This window comes from Solanum stenotomum, chromosome 3 (genome assembly GCF_019186545.1).
Source record: "Solanum stenotomum isolate F172 chromosome 3, ASM1918654v1, whole genome shotgun sequence".
NCBI lineage: Eukaryota > Viridiplantae > Streptophyta > Magnoliopsida > Solanales > Solanaceae > Solanum > Solanum stenotomum.
The window spans coordinates 20,466,996-20,481,597 of record NC_064284.1 but is presented as its reverse complement, the minus strand read 5'-3'; the positions used below and the strand labels follow the sequence as shown (position 1 = coordinate 20,481,597).

At 33.0% G+C, this 14,602-nt stretch overlaps 1 protein-coding gene across 4 annotated transcripts; it reads right to left on the bottom strand.

Annotated features, from left to right (window-relative positions):
- Positions 1-6,501: 6,501 nt before the first annotated feature.
- LOC125860257 (E3 ubiquitin-protein ligase BIG BROTHER-like) lies at positions 6,502-13,548 on the bottom strand. 4 transcript variants are annotated; one of them, XM_049540185.1, is made up of 8 exons: positions 13,391-13,548; positions 10,385-10,572; positions 10,035-10,254; positions 8,809-8,849; positions 8,653-8,712; positions 8,351-8,475; positions 7,501-7,609; positions 6,502-6,765 (listed from the first exon to the last, which is right to left on the bottom strand). In XM_049540185.1, exons 2-8 carry the CDS (start codon positions 10,508-10,510, stop codon positions 6,727-6,729), a joined length of 720 nt encoding a protein of 239 aa, XP_049396142.1. In that variant the 5' UTR covers positions 10,511-10,572; positions 13,391-13,548; the 3' UTR covers positions 6,502-6,726. The 4 variants fall into 4 exon arrangements, with proteins under 4 accessions (XP_049396142.1, XP_049396145.1, XP_049396143.1 ...); XM_049540188.1 differs by having other exon boundaries at positions 8,815-8,849; XM_049540186.1 differs by having other exon boundaries at positions 10,385-10,568; positions 13,391-13,506.
- Between the last annotated feature and the right edge of the window lie 1,054 nt (positions 13,549-14,602).

Here is a 14,602-nt window from a genome sequence, read left to right as displayed (position 1 = left end):
ATGCTAGTCCATCTTAACATAAAACAATTTATGATTTTTTTTTAATCAAATTCATAAACTGTTTATTGTCAGTTTCAACATTTTTATTTAAATTCATAACTGTTTGTTTATAAAAATTGATTTTAACATTTACAATTTATCAACTATTTATCATAAGCTAATCCAAATAGGCTTTTAATAGTTTATTTGATGACACACTCTTCTTTTAGTTTTTTGTTGTTGATTGATTTGTACTGTTCAAAAAATAATGACTCATTCATATTTTTAAAAACTATTTAATTTTAAAATTTGTATTTTATTTTTAATGATATAATTTATTATAACTTCAGTCGCTACTTATTTAAAATAAAAAAAACTTATAAAACCCTTACGACCATTACTTCAAAAGTGTCGATACATTTTTTTTTTTCTTCAAAAAGATTCATCTAATTGATGAAGAAGTTTAAGGCAAAATTCCTAACCTGTATATTTATCAAATAATAATTACATGGACGAAAACATAGATCTTAAGTTCATTAACAGTGTGTGGTTGGTAAAATCAAAGAACATTGAGCTTGATAATGCAAAAATCATATCTACTGAAAAATTCAACTTTCGTTGGGTAATACTTTACTTTATTCTTATAATAATATATAGTCTAATAAATAAATATAAGAGGTTAGATTTTGCTTTCCTTTCGTAAATGGGTGGTTAAATTTAACAATTTTTTTTTTACTTACATTGTTACCTTTAAGGTTTAAGACGAAAATAAGAACAATTTTTTTCATGAACTAAGACTATTTCGATTATATGGTATATGGTATATATAAAAGACCAAAATAATTATTTTTTATACATCAAAAACTATTTCGACTATGTGGTATATATGAAAAACAATTCCCACTCCCGTACATTCAAGGACCATTATAATTTGATCATATCCTCACCAACAGACACGAAAATATTATCTCAATAGTAACATAGTTTTGTTTTCCACATTAGTTTTGACAGATTCCATTAGATTTTATAATCTTGAATCTTGATGATCAGTTTCATTTGTTGAGTCATCTTTGGATAAATTAAACATGTAGTATAAACTAGTCCTTCCGTCTATTTTTAATTGTCATGGTTTCTTCTTTAGAGTCAAACTATCAGAATTTATTTGACTAAAATTTTACGATGTGTTTTTTCATCATATTGATATGCAAAAATTGTAATCTATAGTACTTTTTGTATAGTTTTTGAATATCTAATTTTTTTTGTTTAAAATATCGAATTAATGAGATCTAATTTAACTTTATAAATTAATCAAATAAATTTTTAAAAAGCGTAACATGACAATTAAAAATGTGGACGGGAGAGTAACAACTCTACGTATTTCATACCATGTATTCTAGAAGAGAAAAATGTCCCACTTTCATAATTAGATAATGGCTTTGTGGAGATAAGCAACGACATACGATTTTTTTTTTTTTAATTATTAGTATAAATTATAGGAACCACATATTATAAGTACTAAATAACATCCTATCCCTTCTAGTTTTCTATTTACCAAAAATCTCTTAAAAATGATGTTTGCGGGATATATAGCGTTGTGCACGGGATACATTAGGTTTGATACATTCCACATAGCGGGATGCATAGCGTTGTGCACGGGATACATTAGGTTTGATACATTTCACATAGCGGGATACATAGCGTTGTGCACGGGATACATAGCGTTTGATACAGTCCACATAGCGGGATACATAGCGTTGTGCACAGAATACATGCAGGATACATGGGTAAATAAGGAATTTTTGAAAATTTTGAAATAAATAGGGATAAATGGATATTAAGGTAAGTAAAAGAGTGTAATTAAGTAATTTGTCCTTATTATTATCCAACGACTTATGTCAAATCAACTAAATATTTTTGGGCCCACATTCATGAGAGCTATTTGCATCGTGTCTAAATTTGGTTCACTCTGCTATATTGCTTACCGTCCATTTAATTTTGTTTTAGTTGCATTTTTAAAGAAATTGCCCTTTTCATTTCACTTTACCTAACGATACTTATTGATTTTTTTATTTAAGCGACTAACTAAAAATGTAATAAAGAGTACGACTCCATTCGATCGATTTATGAGATGATCATTTAATTAATAATTATTATTTGAGAAATCAATTTCACTCTTCATTATCTTATAAATTGAGTGGAATATAATCTTATAAATTATCAAACCAAATCCACTCTTCATTATCTGTCAAAAAAGATAGTTTACTTGTATTATCATCTATTAATCTTGGTTGTCATGAGGAATAGCATTCAACTTTGTCTTCACGTTTAGGGTCCTATCCTATTATGTAACCTTTTAAGCTACTTTTATAGCAGTCTATTTGTACTATATGTTGCTTGTGTAATTGAGACAAGCTGGCCATGTTACCACTATTAATAACTACAATTACAACTTTGAAATTAAAATTACTATTCATAACACGTGAGTCACGACTCACGTCGTTTACCTAGCTTTCTCCTATTTGCTTCATCATTTGAAAAGACTTTGGATATTATATTAAATAGACAAAACTAATATATTGGCCATGTTATAATTATAAATATAATATAAGAATTACAACTTAGAAACGAAAATTATTAATATATAACACGTGAACCACTTCGTTCACGGTCTTCTTAATTCTGCCCTTTTTAATTTCTCCGTCCATTGGAAGAAAAAAATGAATGTATCTTATTAAAATAAATTAGACAACTTCCCCAATCATATGAATATAAATCATATTTACTTCCAACACGTAATTGAAATTAGGGATAATGTTCTAGATATGCTAACATGCGGTCCTAGTTATTATAACCAATACGTAGTAATTATATTGTGCTATTTCATTTTCAAAACATATAGAAATAGTTTTCTTTATAAAACATTACACTTCAACGAAATCTTATAAAATTGGAGATTATATATGTTTTCTTTTTGGGCTAGTTTCAAATATATATAACAAGGGAACTTTCAAATATAGCCACTCAAAAATAACTTAATTACGCTCCATAGCTATAGTTTGCTAATTATGATTCGTAGCTACATATTATAGGGAGGAGAGTGGCGAGCGAGATTGGGAGAGGGATGAGAGAGGAGAGCAAGAGAGGGCAGAGAGTGGGAAAGAGATGAATTGTATATGTATATCGTTTAGATAATTATATATATGCAACTGGTAAACATATGCATTTGTATATTTGGCGAGCGAGATTGGGAGAGGGAGGAGAGAGGCGAGCGAGAGAGGTCAATAATTTGTATAATTTGCGGGTACGTTTGTATACTTCGCGTGTTTTTGTATAATTGAGTAATATAAAGTCTAGAATTATACAAATATGATAAAAACTCGAAATAACGAATTGATACAAACATAAGGAGTTAGACAAATTATATTATACAAATTACATTATATAAATTATATTATACAAAATCCGAAAACTACACGTTTATACAAACTTTAAAAAGTTATAAACAAAAAGATTGAATGTATATGGTGATAAAACTGAAAAACCAAAGGAAATCATCGTCATATACAAATATAAACCATCGTATACAAATACAATTCAAATGAATAATTGTTACTTTCAAATTATACAAATGTGGCGAATTATACAAACGTGACTAATCATACAAACTCGAAGTCAGCCCACGTAATTAATGGTTAATGTTAGTCGCGAGTGGTAATTATAGCAAACTATAGCTATGATGACTAATTAAGTAGTATAAGTTTGCTTAACCGCGTAATTTTCTCTAAATAAAGATAAAGTAATCAATTTACGACAAATATAACCATGTTTTATTTACATAAAAAAATAGGTAAAAGTCGTTGAAAATATATATTGACTATACACTATAGCTTGCCAAAAGTTATACAAAGTATACACTGACTATACAATATAGAATATATGTACATGAGTTATACACTGACTATATATATTATGATACACTCAAAAGAACTATATATAGTTTAACTATACATGAAATATACATTAACTATTCAATTTCGATCAACTCAAAATCACCTCTAAACAATCCCAAATTTTAGATATGAAATTTTCTCGACTCTTTTGATATATAATTCGCCCAAAACAATTCACGTTTACAGTATGTAATTTTTTTTAAAAAAAGAAGAATAAACAACGAATAAGAAGACGACGACCCATAAGAGAAAAAATGATGCAGAAGAATAAGGGGGAGGGAGGAAGAAGGAAAAGAAGCCATTGTATATTAATGGCGAAATGAGAAGGAAGAGGACGAAGATTAGAAGCCATTTATAACAAACTGAGAACACAGGGTCGACTCGATAACATTGGGAGCCTAAAGCAAAATTTAAGAGAGGACCTTAATATTTTTTTTTATTATATATATTTTTATTTAAAATCTACTTTTCTAGCTATTTTAAATGTGAAGTCATCAAATACTATTTTATAATCAATTTATTTTAACAATTTCTTTTCAAATGATAATATAGTTAATTCATTCAATCTCTCTTGAGACATTGTTGATCTTAAAGAAGATTTAATCAATTATAATTTCGAAAAAAAACTTCTTTTAGCTGAGGCAATGGTTGTAGGAACTGTTAATATTATTCTATAAGTAATATGTGTATTTGGAAAAGAATCAACTCTTTTTATTTGATTGAGTATTTTCATTAGATCACTATCTTCTACATGAATTATTTCTCTTAACACTTTTAATTCAAAAAATAAATCTAAATCATCAATATCAAAATCACTATTACGTGTTAAAGAAAGTTCAAGGTTAAGCCAATTTTTTTAAAAAATTCTCATTATCTAGTGACCTCAATATTTTACCACTAAATAAGAAATCAAAAATATTTTTATATGCTTCAATTGGTTCAAATCTATTTTGAAGTGAAAAAATAGTTTGATCTACTCTACATATATAAAGTAATCAACTCCAAAAGATTCTTCAAGGGACTTTGTGATTTCGTTATTCATATTTTCATCAAATTGTTTCTTACGAAATTCAAGTTTATATTCATCTCATATGCAATTTCCTTAGTAGAAATCATAGCACTCATAGTAAAAATAATTTTCTTTTAAAAATAACATATATAAGTAATTATTTTTTTAAAATGAGGGTCCCAAGCAATGACTTTAGTGAGCTAGAGATTAAGACGACCGTGTGAGTCGGAAGAAGAAGAAATTTTGGCGAATTTTGAAAACTTGGCTAAAATTTTGGTAATTGAAATCGCCGAATGGCTATTTCTTATAATTTGCCTTTTCTTTTTCGCACGAACCTTAATAGTCGTTGCAACGCACCAAACACTGCTTAGTTAATTGTGTGTATGTTTTGGATAGGATGATCATACATTTCAATTATTGATCAGAAGCTACAATAACTCAAGAATGATTAACCAAACATCCTTCACAAAAAAATTACATTAAGTTTTATTATTAGCACACGCGCACACACACATCCTAGACACCCATGACACAAGCAAATCCTAGGTGCAACGGTAAAGAACGTTCAAATTATCAAACACCCTTAACCAGAAAATTACACTACATATATAAATCATATTTTGTTATTAACACATATATATCTAATATATTGATTGAACATCTACGACACAAGCAAATCCTGCGTCGCAACTGTAAATGATGTTCGAATTCACCCGTAACATTATTTTGACAGATTTGAAAGTCATACACGCTATACTCCCTCTTCCTTAATTACTTGTCCATTTTGACAAATCAAGAAAAACAATTTTTTTAACGTATTATATCCTCAATTAATTACTTTGAAAAAGGTAGAACTTGAAAATCCTAAATTTTTAATTCATCCAATTCATAATTAATAGAAGTAAAATGGTAAACTCACTATGTCAATCATTGTTTTCTTAATATGTGTGTCAATTCAAAAGTGGACAAGTAATTAAGGATATAGGGAGTATTAAGCACGTTAAAGTGAATTAATGATGATTCAAATGGACACCAAAAGATTTTTGTTTAAGGTGTATCTAGCTTTGTTTATTTCATCCTATTAGGCTGATCAACTTCAAATAATTTTTTATGTAATTTCATTGCTTCCTGCCATTAGGGAGAATCAATCCATCTTCTTCCTCTTTTTTTTTTAGAAGCAGGGGAAGGGGAAATGCGGGATAGGATTACAAAATGAGAATCGAACCCTCAACAACAACGTGAAAGTTCAGGAAGCCAACCAACGAAGCTAGTAAGATTCTTGAGATGAATTCATTCATTTTCTTGATGCAATAAAAGCAAGAACTTCATATGTGCTGGTTGCAGTCCGGACATTTGCAAATATACATACATTGTTAAAGAAGGGCATATCTACTCAATTTCACATACTTTAAGGAGATATTGGACCCCTTCTCACTTATTAATTTGGCGAGTGCGTTTAAAATAAGGGCAAATTTGAACTAAGTATTACCACTACGGACACATCCACTTAAATTCACATAGTTTAGGGGCATAATGTTGTGCTTGCAAATAATTGGCATACCGAAGTCAATGTCTAGCAAGATATGCTGATACCAAGAGCAGGACTAGACAGTTTAGTTTGCTTAACGGTCTCATTCATATGTCCAGATAGTGAAATATGGGGAATCAAACCAGAAGGCTATTTACAAACCAAATATAAGTCCTTATGATACTCTCTATCTATTACATGAACGAAAAGTGATAATTGAAGGCAGATCAGTTGAGCAACAAGGCATTGGATCTGCAAAGTCATTCATCTTTCACCTCTTCATAACAGAGGGGGCAGTTCTGTGACAGCAACACATGCACAAAAAAAGAAAACAAACACAGATGGTGGTCAGTTTTGCTGCAGTGGGAAAAAAAAGCAGTGTTTCTCCTGTAAAAGTGTACTATTGAACAACAACAATCAACATATCCAGTGTAATCCCACAAGTGGGGTCTGGGGAGGATAGGATGTATGCAGACCATACCCCTACCTTTCTGTAAAAGTGGAGTATTGAGTTCAAATGAATAACAAGTTGAAACTTCCAAAGTGGTATCGTTTAGCACCAAGATGTGTTAATTGTCCATGAGCTGACTTTTGCACATTTATCCGATTCAATTCAATCCCAAACTAGTCATCCTTTTCCTATTTAGAGAGGTTATTCTAGAACTTCTTGCGTGATTAAAAGATGAAAATACTATTTGTTTGTGAAGCTCTGCAAGTGTGCTTTAGAAGGAAAGCCTAAACGGGAGATTAAGAACTACTATAAGTTGATGAGAATTTGACCAGTCTTAGAGATGAGAAAGAACTCCTTACAGCTACTGCATCAAAAAAAAATGTTGGCACATTTCAATCAGACTAGGATGCTATGATCCAAAATCTCATTTTCACACAAATAGTGAGAAGCAATGCCAAAACTTCTCTTTAAGCCTCTTTGATGTTTTTATCATATGTTCTTACTTGTGTACTGGAGGAAAAAAATTAAAACAGGAAAATATAGAAGGGGACATGATCTTAAGTGTGAGGATATGATTTCTCACCTTTCTTTCTTTTAGCCAGCGGTTAATACATTCTGAATGAAACATGTGTGCACAAGGCAAAGTGGTCAACATATCTCCGCTTCTGTATGCAGCATAACATATAACACACCTGCATAAAATGAAATTGGAAGGACCAAGTTAGACGATCATATCTTTTTCTCAACTTGTTTGAAGGTGTTTGTTTCTACACTCTAATCAAAATGAAGTTATTGACTGGATCAACCTTTACAAACATCTTTTCCAGGAAACCTACTCAAAATATTGTCAAATGGGCTACTTAAAAACACTAACTGACCGCTGTTTTAGCTGTTAGCAATGTATGAATGGTGAATGGTGGAAACAGGACTGAAGGGCAACTTATCTCGACAGACTTACTTTTTAATTAATAAAAAAATGGAGACAAAAAAATGAAAAAGACGATAATGTTAGGGAGGGCAGTGACAACAGTTAACCACAGAAAAATGCCAAAAAGATAAATTTAACATTTCCTCTTTTTTCTTTCTCTTTTTCAGACGGGGTGGCGTTCTTCAGATATGCTGAGGGGGTTCTAATTAAGACGCAGGGTTGGTCTTTAGAAGAGGAATCTCTCATTATGATTAGCATTTTCATTATGGGCCATTTCTCATCTAGACACTGGAACTAAGAGTCAGAAACACCAAAAAAAAAAATGCCAGCAATGCTTTATGCTGGTAAGAATGAGACACAAGTCATCAACAGAATGGGTTAATTATTGAACTAGCACATTTATCTGTAAACTTTTGTATAAGGACCAGTGCACTTCTTCTAAATGCTAACACAAAAGAGTTAGTCAGGATAGAAGAGATAATATCAGAAGGGAATTTATTCCTACTCTCCCATTTTCTTTTTCTTTGAGAAGAATCCAGTCTTGTATTTGAAAGTTGGTAAACGACTTAAGAGGTCTTGTGAAAGCCCTCTGCTCTGCTGGCCAACAGCTTCTCCTAAAAACTGCATTTCCTACCAAAAATGAAAGAAGACAATCGAAATGGAGTATAAGAAAACTCACATGGTGGCAAAAGATAGAAGAGCAAAACTTATCTGTGTAAATAACCTGGTGCATAAATTACAGTTCTGGCACTCAATTTTTACTATTTCAAGCTTAATCAAAAAGAAGAAAAAGTGTTCCAGTCTAACCTCATAGGTCATACTATCTGGATCAATATCATCTTGTCTCCTCGTGTTCGGATTCTCAGCCTGCACTTCTTAATAGAAGCTTGCATTAATTCTTGCATACATGATACAATTTATTAAGCATAAAAACCATTAGAGAACTAAAAGGTTGCAGCATACCCTGACCGGAGGTGATTCTCTAGGAGGGGATTCCCTGATGCCTGCAGATGATGTGGAGGTCACTTGGTTATGAGTAATGTGGACACTTAGTTCAATAATACTTGAACTGAATATTTCCAAAATAGAAACTATGTTTCAAACACCCGCAAAGTAAAACCTGTTTTATTTATTTACTCATACTTTTCTATTCACCCACAAAGTTGTTTAGATGTACAATCTAGCTTTTTGAGTAAACTGAACACGCACACACCTATCAAATGCTCTAAAGTATGAGTCACTTTTTGAAATGGTTTTAGAAAACTGAAGAACAATAATACACTATATAGTGTGATACAAAATATTTTCCACACTCCTACTCCATATCACTTGCTCCTATAAAGGTAAACACTATTTCCACTATTTACAACTATTAATAATCACCAAACGCCAAATCCTCATGCTCCACTCCACTATTGACCAATGAAATTCTCATTTAATCACCACAAAATGATTTTCTAAGCTAAAACATCGGCAAAACACATAAACAGATCGAAGTTGGCAACAACTGCCAGTTAGCCATCAAAAGTAAGGTAGTGATCAGTTAGACACCTCACATGATCATACGTGCGCCTTGTGGACACCCGTGTCCACCAGATTTCACATGTGAGTTACAATCACCTATGATGTGTCAAAAAGGCATACCAGTGAATAACACGTGTATTTTAAAATAATTGTTACTTTTTAAATAAAAACAGAATAACAAATACTTGATTCACGCGCACACTTTGCATCACAAAGTTAATCAACTGCATTCTTTGGTATAAACAGTTCATAACACTGGTATGCAGGGAAAAAACCATTCTTTCCAGCAATTACTAGAACACTTCATGTTCTTCACTATCTCAATATTAATGTTCATTTAGTGAAGTTCCTTGTCCTTGGTATTTAAGTTGTCAGATTACAAGCCACTAGCCTTTCGTCCATTCTACAGTTCAGTCATCAGTGTAAGAAAGACTTCATTTTGGCAAAGTTTTAACATCTTGGTATCTATATATCATTGTTCATGGCTACACTTATGAACAAGTCAGAATAAGATGACTAACATCTTCTTTAATCACAGAGAAGAACATCTATGGTTAAAAAAAAAAAAAGGTAATATCATGCAAATTGTACCCTAAGACAAAGCAGAGATAAAAGCTGTACGACCAAGAAATTTTACTGAATAAATGAAGTTCTTATGCAATTACCAGCCACAGTAGAGTTAAGCTCATCTCTACAGTAATCCTCAAAATCATCCCCCAACTGCAATGATCTAGCTATAGCTTCATCCAGAGCCAACTGTGATTCAGGGCTTTGAGAAGAATCACTCTTTTGTGCTGATAACTGATGCCCGTTACTGGTTTGACCGTATTCAGAGCTCATATTCTTGTTTTTCCCATTTGCTTGAAATGATAAGTAAACAGTTTCCTGCAAGACAACAATCCAACTGTCAACAGAAAATACTGTTAACTACTGAATAAGGAATAGAAAGATGGTCAACAAAAGGGCCGCCCCCTGTTGAACCTTGTGCAAAAACATCTATTTCATTCTGTGATACCTGTTGCAAAAGAACTTCTTCATAGCTCAAATCGCCATCCTCAGGAAACAAATCTTTTAGATTCTCAGCAATCTCTGATGGGATTCCACCACTCGAATAATGACTATGTAACAAGCTGTTACTCATTGTAAATGTTTCAGGTATGATTTCACACTATTCTTCTTCAGACTGCAGGGTCCTTTTACTGTCTGTAGAATTTGGAGTTGATCAGGTGAAGATGATAAAAGGACTTGAAAGAAGCTTATAAAGAAGATCAAGTTTTCACACACTGAATATCCAGTAACACCCGTTTCCAGAAATAGGTGTCATTTTTTTCACATTCACCTCATATACATGTATCTACCTCTTATATAGAATGGTGTACATTTGAGGATAAATGACAAAGACAAAGAAATGTACATCAATAGAGGGATTATAATGAACTATTCATGACTGCAAACCAAGTGCAAAAAAACTGTCGTTTAGTTTTGACCATCTCTCCCTTCTTCAAAATATTGTACATGATGCCATAGATTCAAAAGATATGAAAATAAGACTACTTGAGAAGGGTTGAAAAGCTATCAGACACTGCATAGGACCAACAACACTCTGCAAATTAATTGAACAAATTCTGCAACTCCACAAAATGCCAATAATGACTGATTTTGACACCTTAGAAACTATGAAGACTCATAATAAACACGCCACAAGCACCAGACAAGAAAAGGTACCAATTCAGGTATAGGCAAGATAAAATGTCATTGAAAATAGACAGGAAAATGCCAAACACTTATCTACACAGTAATAGAAAGGCCTTTTTGTATAGGTAATAAATATACCAGGGCGAAGACTATTTGACTGGACATGTGGCAAGTGCAGAAGGAACTCATAGTCTTCCCCAAGTCAGTCGATGACAGCCTGGTCAAAAACCGTAGAACCCTTAGCCACCTCAGAACTTGTCCCCGGGTCCGGTTCACCCATGTCAGACAACAGTTTTCCAGAAGGATACACCCGGAAAGTCCAAAGTACCCCAATCATTAACTTCACTATGACAGCCAAACTTGAGATATCCGAAATTTCATTATATCACATCTAATAGTCACGATCTTATCATTGAAATGTGCGAGATTCACGTTGTCGGTTATGATTAGATTATCCTATAGATACTCCCATCTTTCCACCATTGTAAGACATCTGATTACACAGATTATTATACCTACGGTTCAGCAACATTATTATGTATCTATTGTTGTTCATCGTTGTTCGCCATCAGTCGGCCTGGAAAATTCAATATGAATCACTCTCTCTATCTCTTTCTCTATTGCTTCAGTTTGACTATTCACTTTGCTACTGTTATCATGTTATTTTCATTAAAGTCATTATCAAATGATTAGTTAGATTTGGATTAATCGCACTGCTTGTGACCTCAATATTATAAATTTAACTGGTTGATATAGGTCAAACAGTTTTTCGCCCACAGTAGGACCCTAGTAATTGTGTGGTTGTTCCAAAACAATATTGATCCTTTATTGATTTTGTAATTGTTGTTTCTGTGGAGTATAATGGCAGGACAAACCAGATCACAACTGCCACACACGACTCCAGGACTCCAGGCCAATCTCCTGGGAACTCAGCAAAGCACGACTGTCAAAGGAGATGTCACCTCAAAGAGTTCCAAACAAAAGGAAAGAAAATGCACAACCCAGTTGGGAAGAAAAGGTGCAATGATTGGTCACACAAAAGAATAACTTCACAACCGAACAACAAGATTGGAACAGGCAGATCAGCAAGGTGTTGTTGGCCTTGACCGCGAATGTCAACACATGATCGCCTGCGCCACCAAGAGTGGAACCAGGGCAGGGACACTCCAAATTTCATACCAGGAAGCTCTCTTACCGAGGGACTTCCTGGCGACTTAGGAACTGAAGACTCAATAACTGGTAGAATAGGTCAAGGCACTGGTGCTCCCGAACTGCATGTCAATTTCTAAATACCATTTTTCACTTCGAAAACAAAAACTACTTTTTCAATTTCACATGGCCAAACGAACCCTTAGCTCTGCAGGAGACTCTTTTGAGACAGATTTAAGGAGCAAAACAAGTGTATTGATCAGAACTCGGAGGCTCCACCCATACTCAAGGTTATAGATGTGGAAAGATACTCTCAACAACCAAGGAAACTAAGTGCTGCCCCCTACCTATATCCAATAAGTTCAGAATGCCAGATCTCGAGAAGTATAATGGAACCAAAAGGTGTCAGGGACCATGTCACAGCCTATAAAACCAGAATCAAAGAGAATGACCTGACAAAGCCAGAGATACAATTGGTACTAGTTAAAAAGTTTGGAGAAACGCTCAGGAAGGTAGCATTAACCTGGTACTCACTCTTGCCTGAAAACTCAATAGGGTCATTCGCAGATGCCTTCATTAAGGCTTATACAGTGCCCCATGCCAGAAGGTAGAAAAGTGGATGGAAGACATCTTCAAGATACAACAAGGAGGTACCAAGTTACTCTCCCACACTATATTCATACTGAAAGAGAAATCAACAACAACAATATACCCAGTGTAATCCCACACGTGGGGGTGTGAGGAGGGTAGTGCGTAACAACCTTACCCCTACCTTTCTGTGAAGGTAGAGAGGCTGATTCCGATGGACCCTCCACCCAAGTAACATACTGAAATAGAAATCATGCTTAAAAAATAAAACTACCTTAATTTACCCCAAAATTCACAAATCTGGAAAATTCAAGATAACAAGAAAGGCAAAAACAGGAAATCATGATTTAATTGCACTATTACACCTTACATTGATTCCCTTTCCACAGTAAAATGACCAGGTCACAAGGTTCAACCAGGGAAAATCTTGGTTTTACTCAATTATGACAGATGAATCATGAGTAAAATTGGCAAGATTCAAAGGTTGTCACTTTACATTTAGAATCTTGAAATACAAATCCAAAAAAGGTGGGTTATTGAATTTTGACTCAATTATTCATGAAAATGGCAGTAAAGGTGAAAAATTTACCTTTTTGAGGGAAGAAGACGAGATGGGGTTCTTGACTGTGAGTCTAAGCAGGTCATCTTTGTAACTGTGGACTGTAAAATAGTGAAGAAAAGGTCGAATGAAAGGAACTGATGAATATTATATGTAAGTAAGGAAGACATTAAGGGGTCCACTTTGCTTTATGAAAAATGCTACTGGTGCAATTGATGGTAAGTTTCACAAGAAGCCAGAACAGTGAAAACCAGCCCTACCACATGACTTCTTTTACATCAACTTTCCCTTCTTCACTAACGACACAAATCCTTCTTACATTGCCTTTTTGCCCTTTTGTTTGATTTTTGGGGATAAAAGCTTCATCTTTTGCTAGGGGTCAGCTAAAATCTGCAATGTGTACTTCCATATATTTACTGTTGTTCGTTTGCAAAACACAGTAAAAGCTAAAAGCTGGTATAGACATAAAACAGAGATAAAAAAACATGAACATCAAGTAGTGCAGTGGATGAGATTGTTATTCTTTCCATTAGAAATTTCAAATGAAAAAATCCTTGAATCAGACTGCTATTTATATAATTGAATTCGAATTTTAAATATAAAATTCTTCATAATATTTTAAATTCTATCCAATCGAGTCTAATTCAAATATCAAACCAATAAAAATATAAAAGGGCATGTGGACACGGTAAAGAAGGCGACTGCCCACTCACTTCGACATGGACAGTGTGAATTTTCTTCTTCAACTTCAATGGTGTGTTGGATTAGATGGTCATAAAGTAAAAAATTATTAGTACTGTTTTATCCATTACCTTTGATTATTAATTTTAAAATAAATTATATGTATTAGAATAACTTATTTTTGTCAAAAAGTTATAATGATTGTAGTATCAAGGTTAGTTGTTTCGTGATAAACTAATCTTTTTATCACCTACCCATTAAAATGGTTGAAAAATACTAGCAGGCTTCTATGTTCTCTATATACTATAAGTAAAATAATAAAATAATTTGTAAAAACAACACAAATATTTATTTACTTACTTATGGGATGACTCGACACGTGAAGTCATTAATTAATTAATATAAGACAGGTTCAAAAAGTCGTTCACCGCAATGAGGTGAGCTCATAAATAAAACTTGCATACTAGACGTGTTCTATTGAAATTGTCCTAGTAAATATTGTACTTGCTACTTTGATATGTTATGTTAAACTATAACCTTGCACGTGACATCTTATATAAT

Excerpts from the sequence above, each read along its gene's own strand:
- LOC125860257 (XM_049540185.1), bottom strand. The coding sequence starts at position 10,510 with ATGAGTAACAGCTTGTTACATAGTCATTATTCGAGTGGTGGAATCCCA. Across the intron at positions 8,850-10,034 it reads GCTTAACTCTACTGTGGCTG|GCATCAGGGAATCCCCTCCT; the intron begins GTAATTGCATAA and ends CATCATCTGCAG. Across the intron at positions 6,766-7,500 it reads GCTGGCTAAAAGAAAGAAAG|AACTGCCCCCTCTGTTATGA; the intron begins GTGAGAAATCAT and ends TTGCTGTCACAG.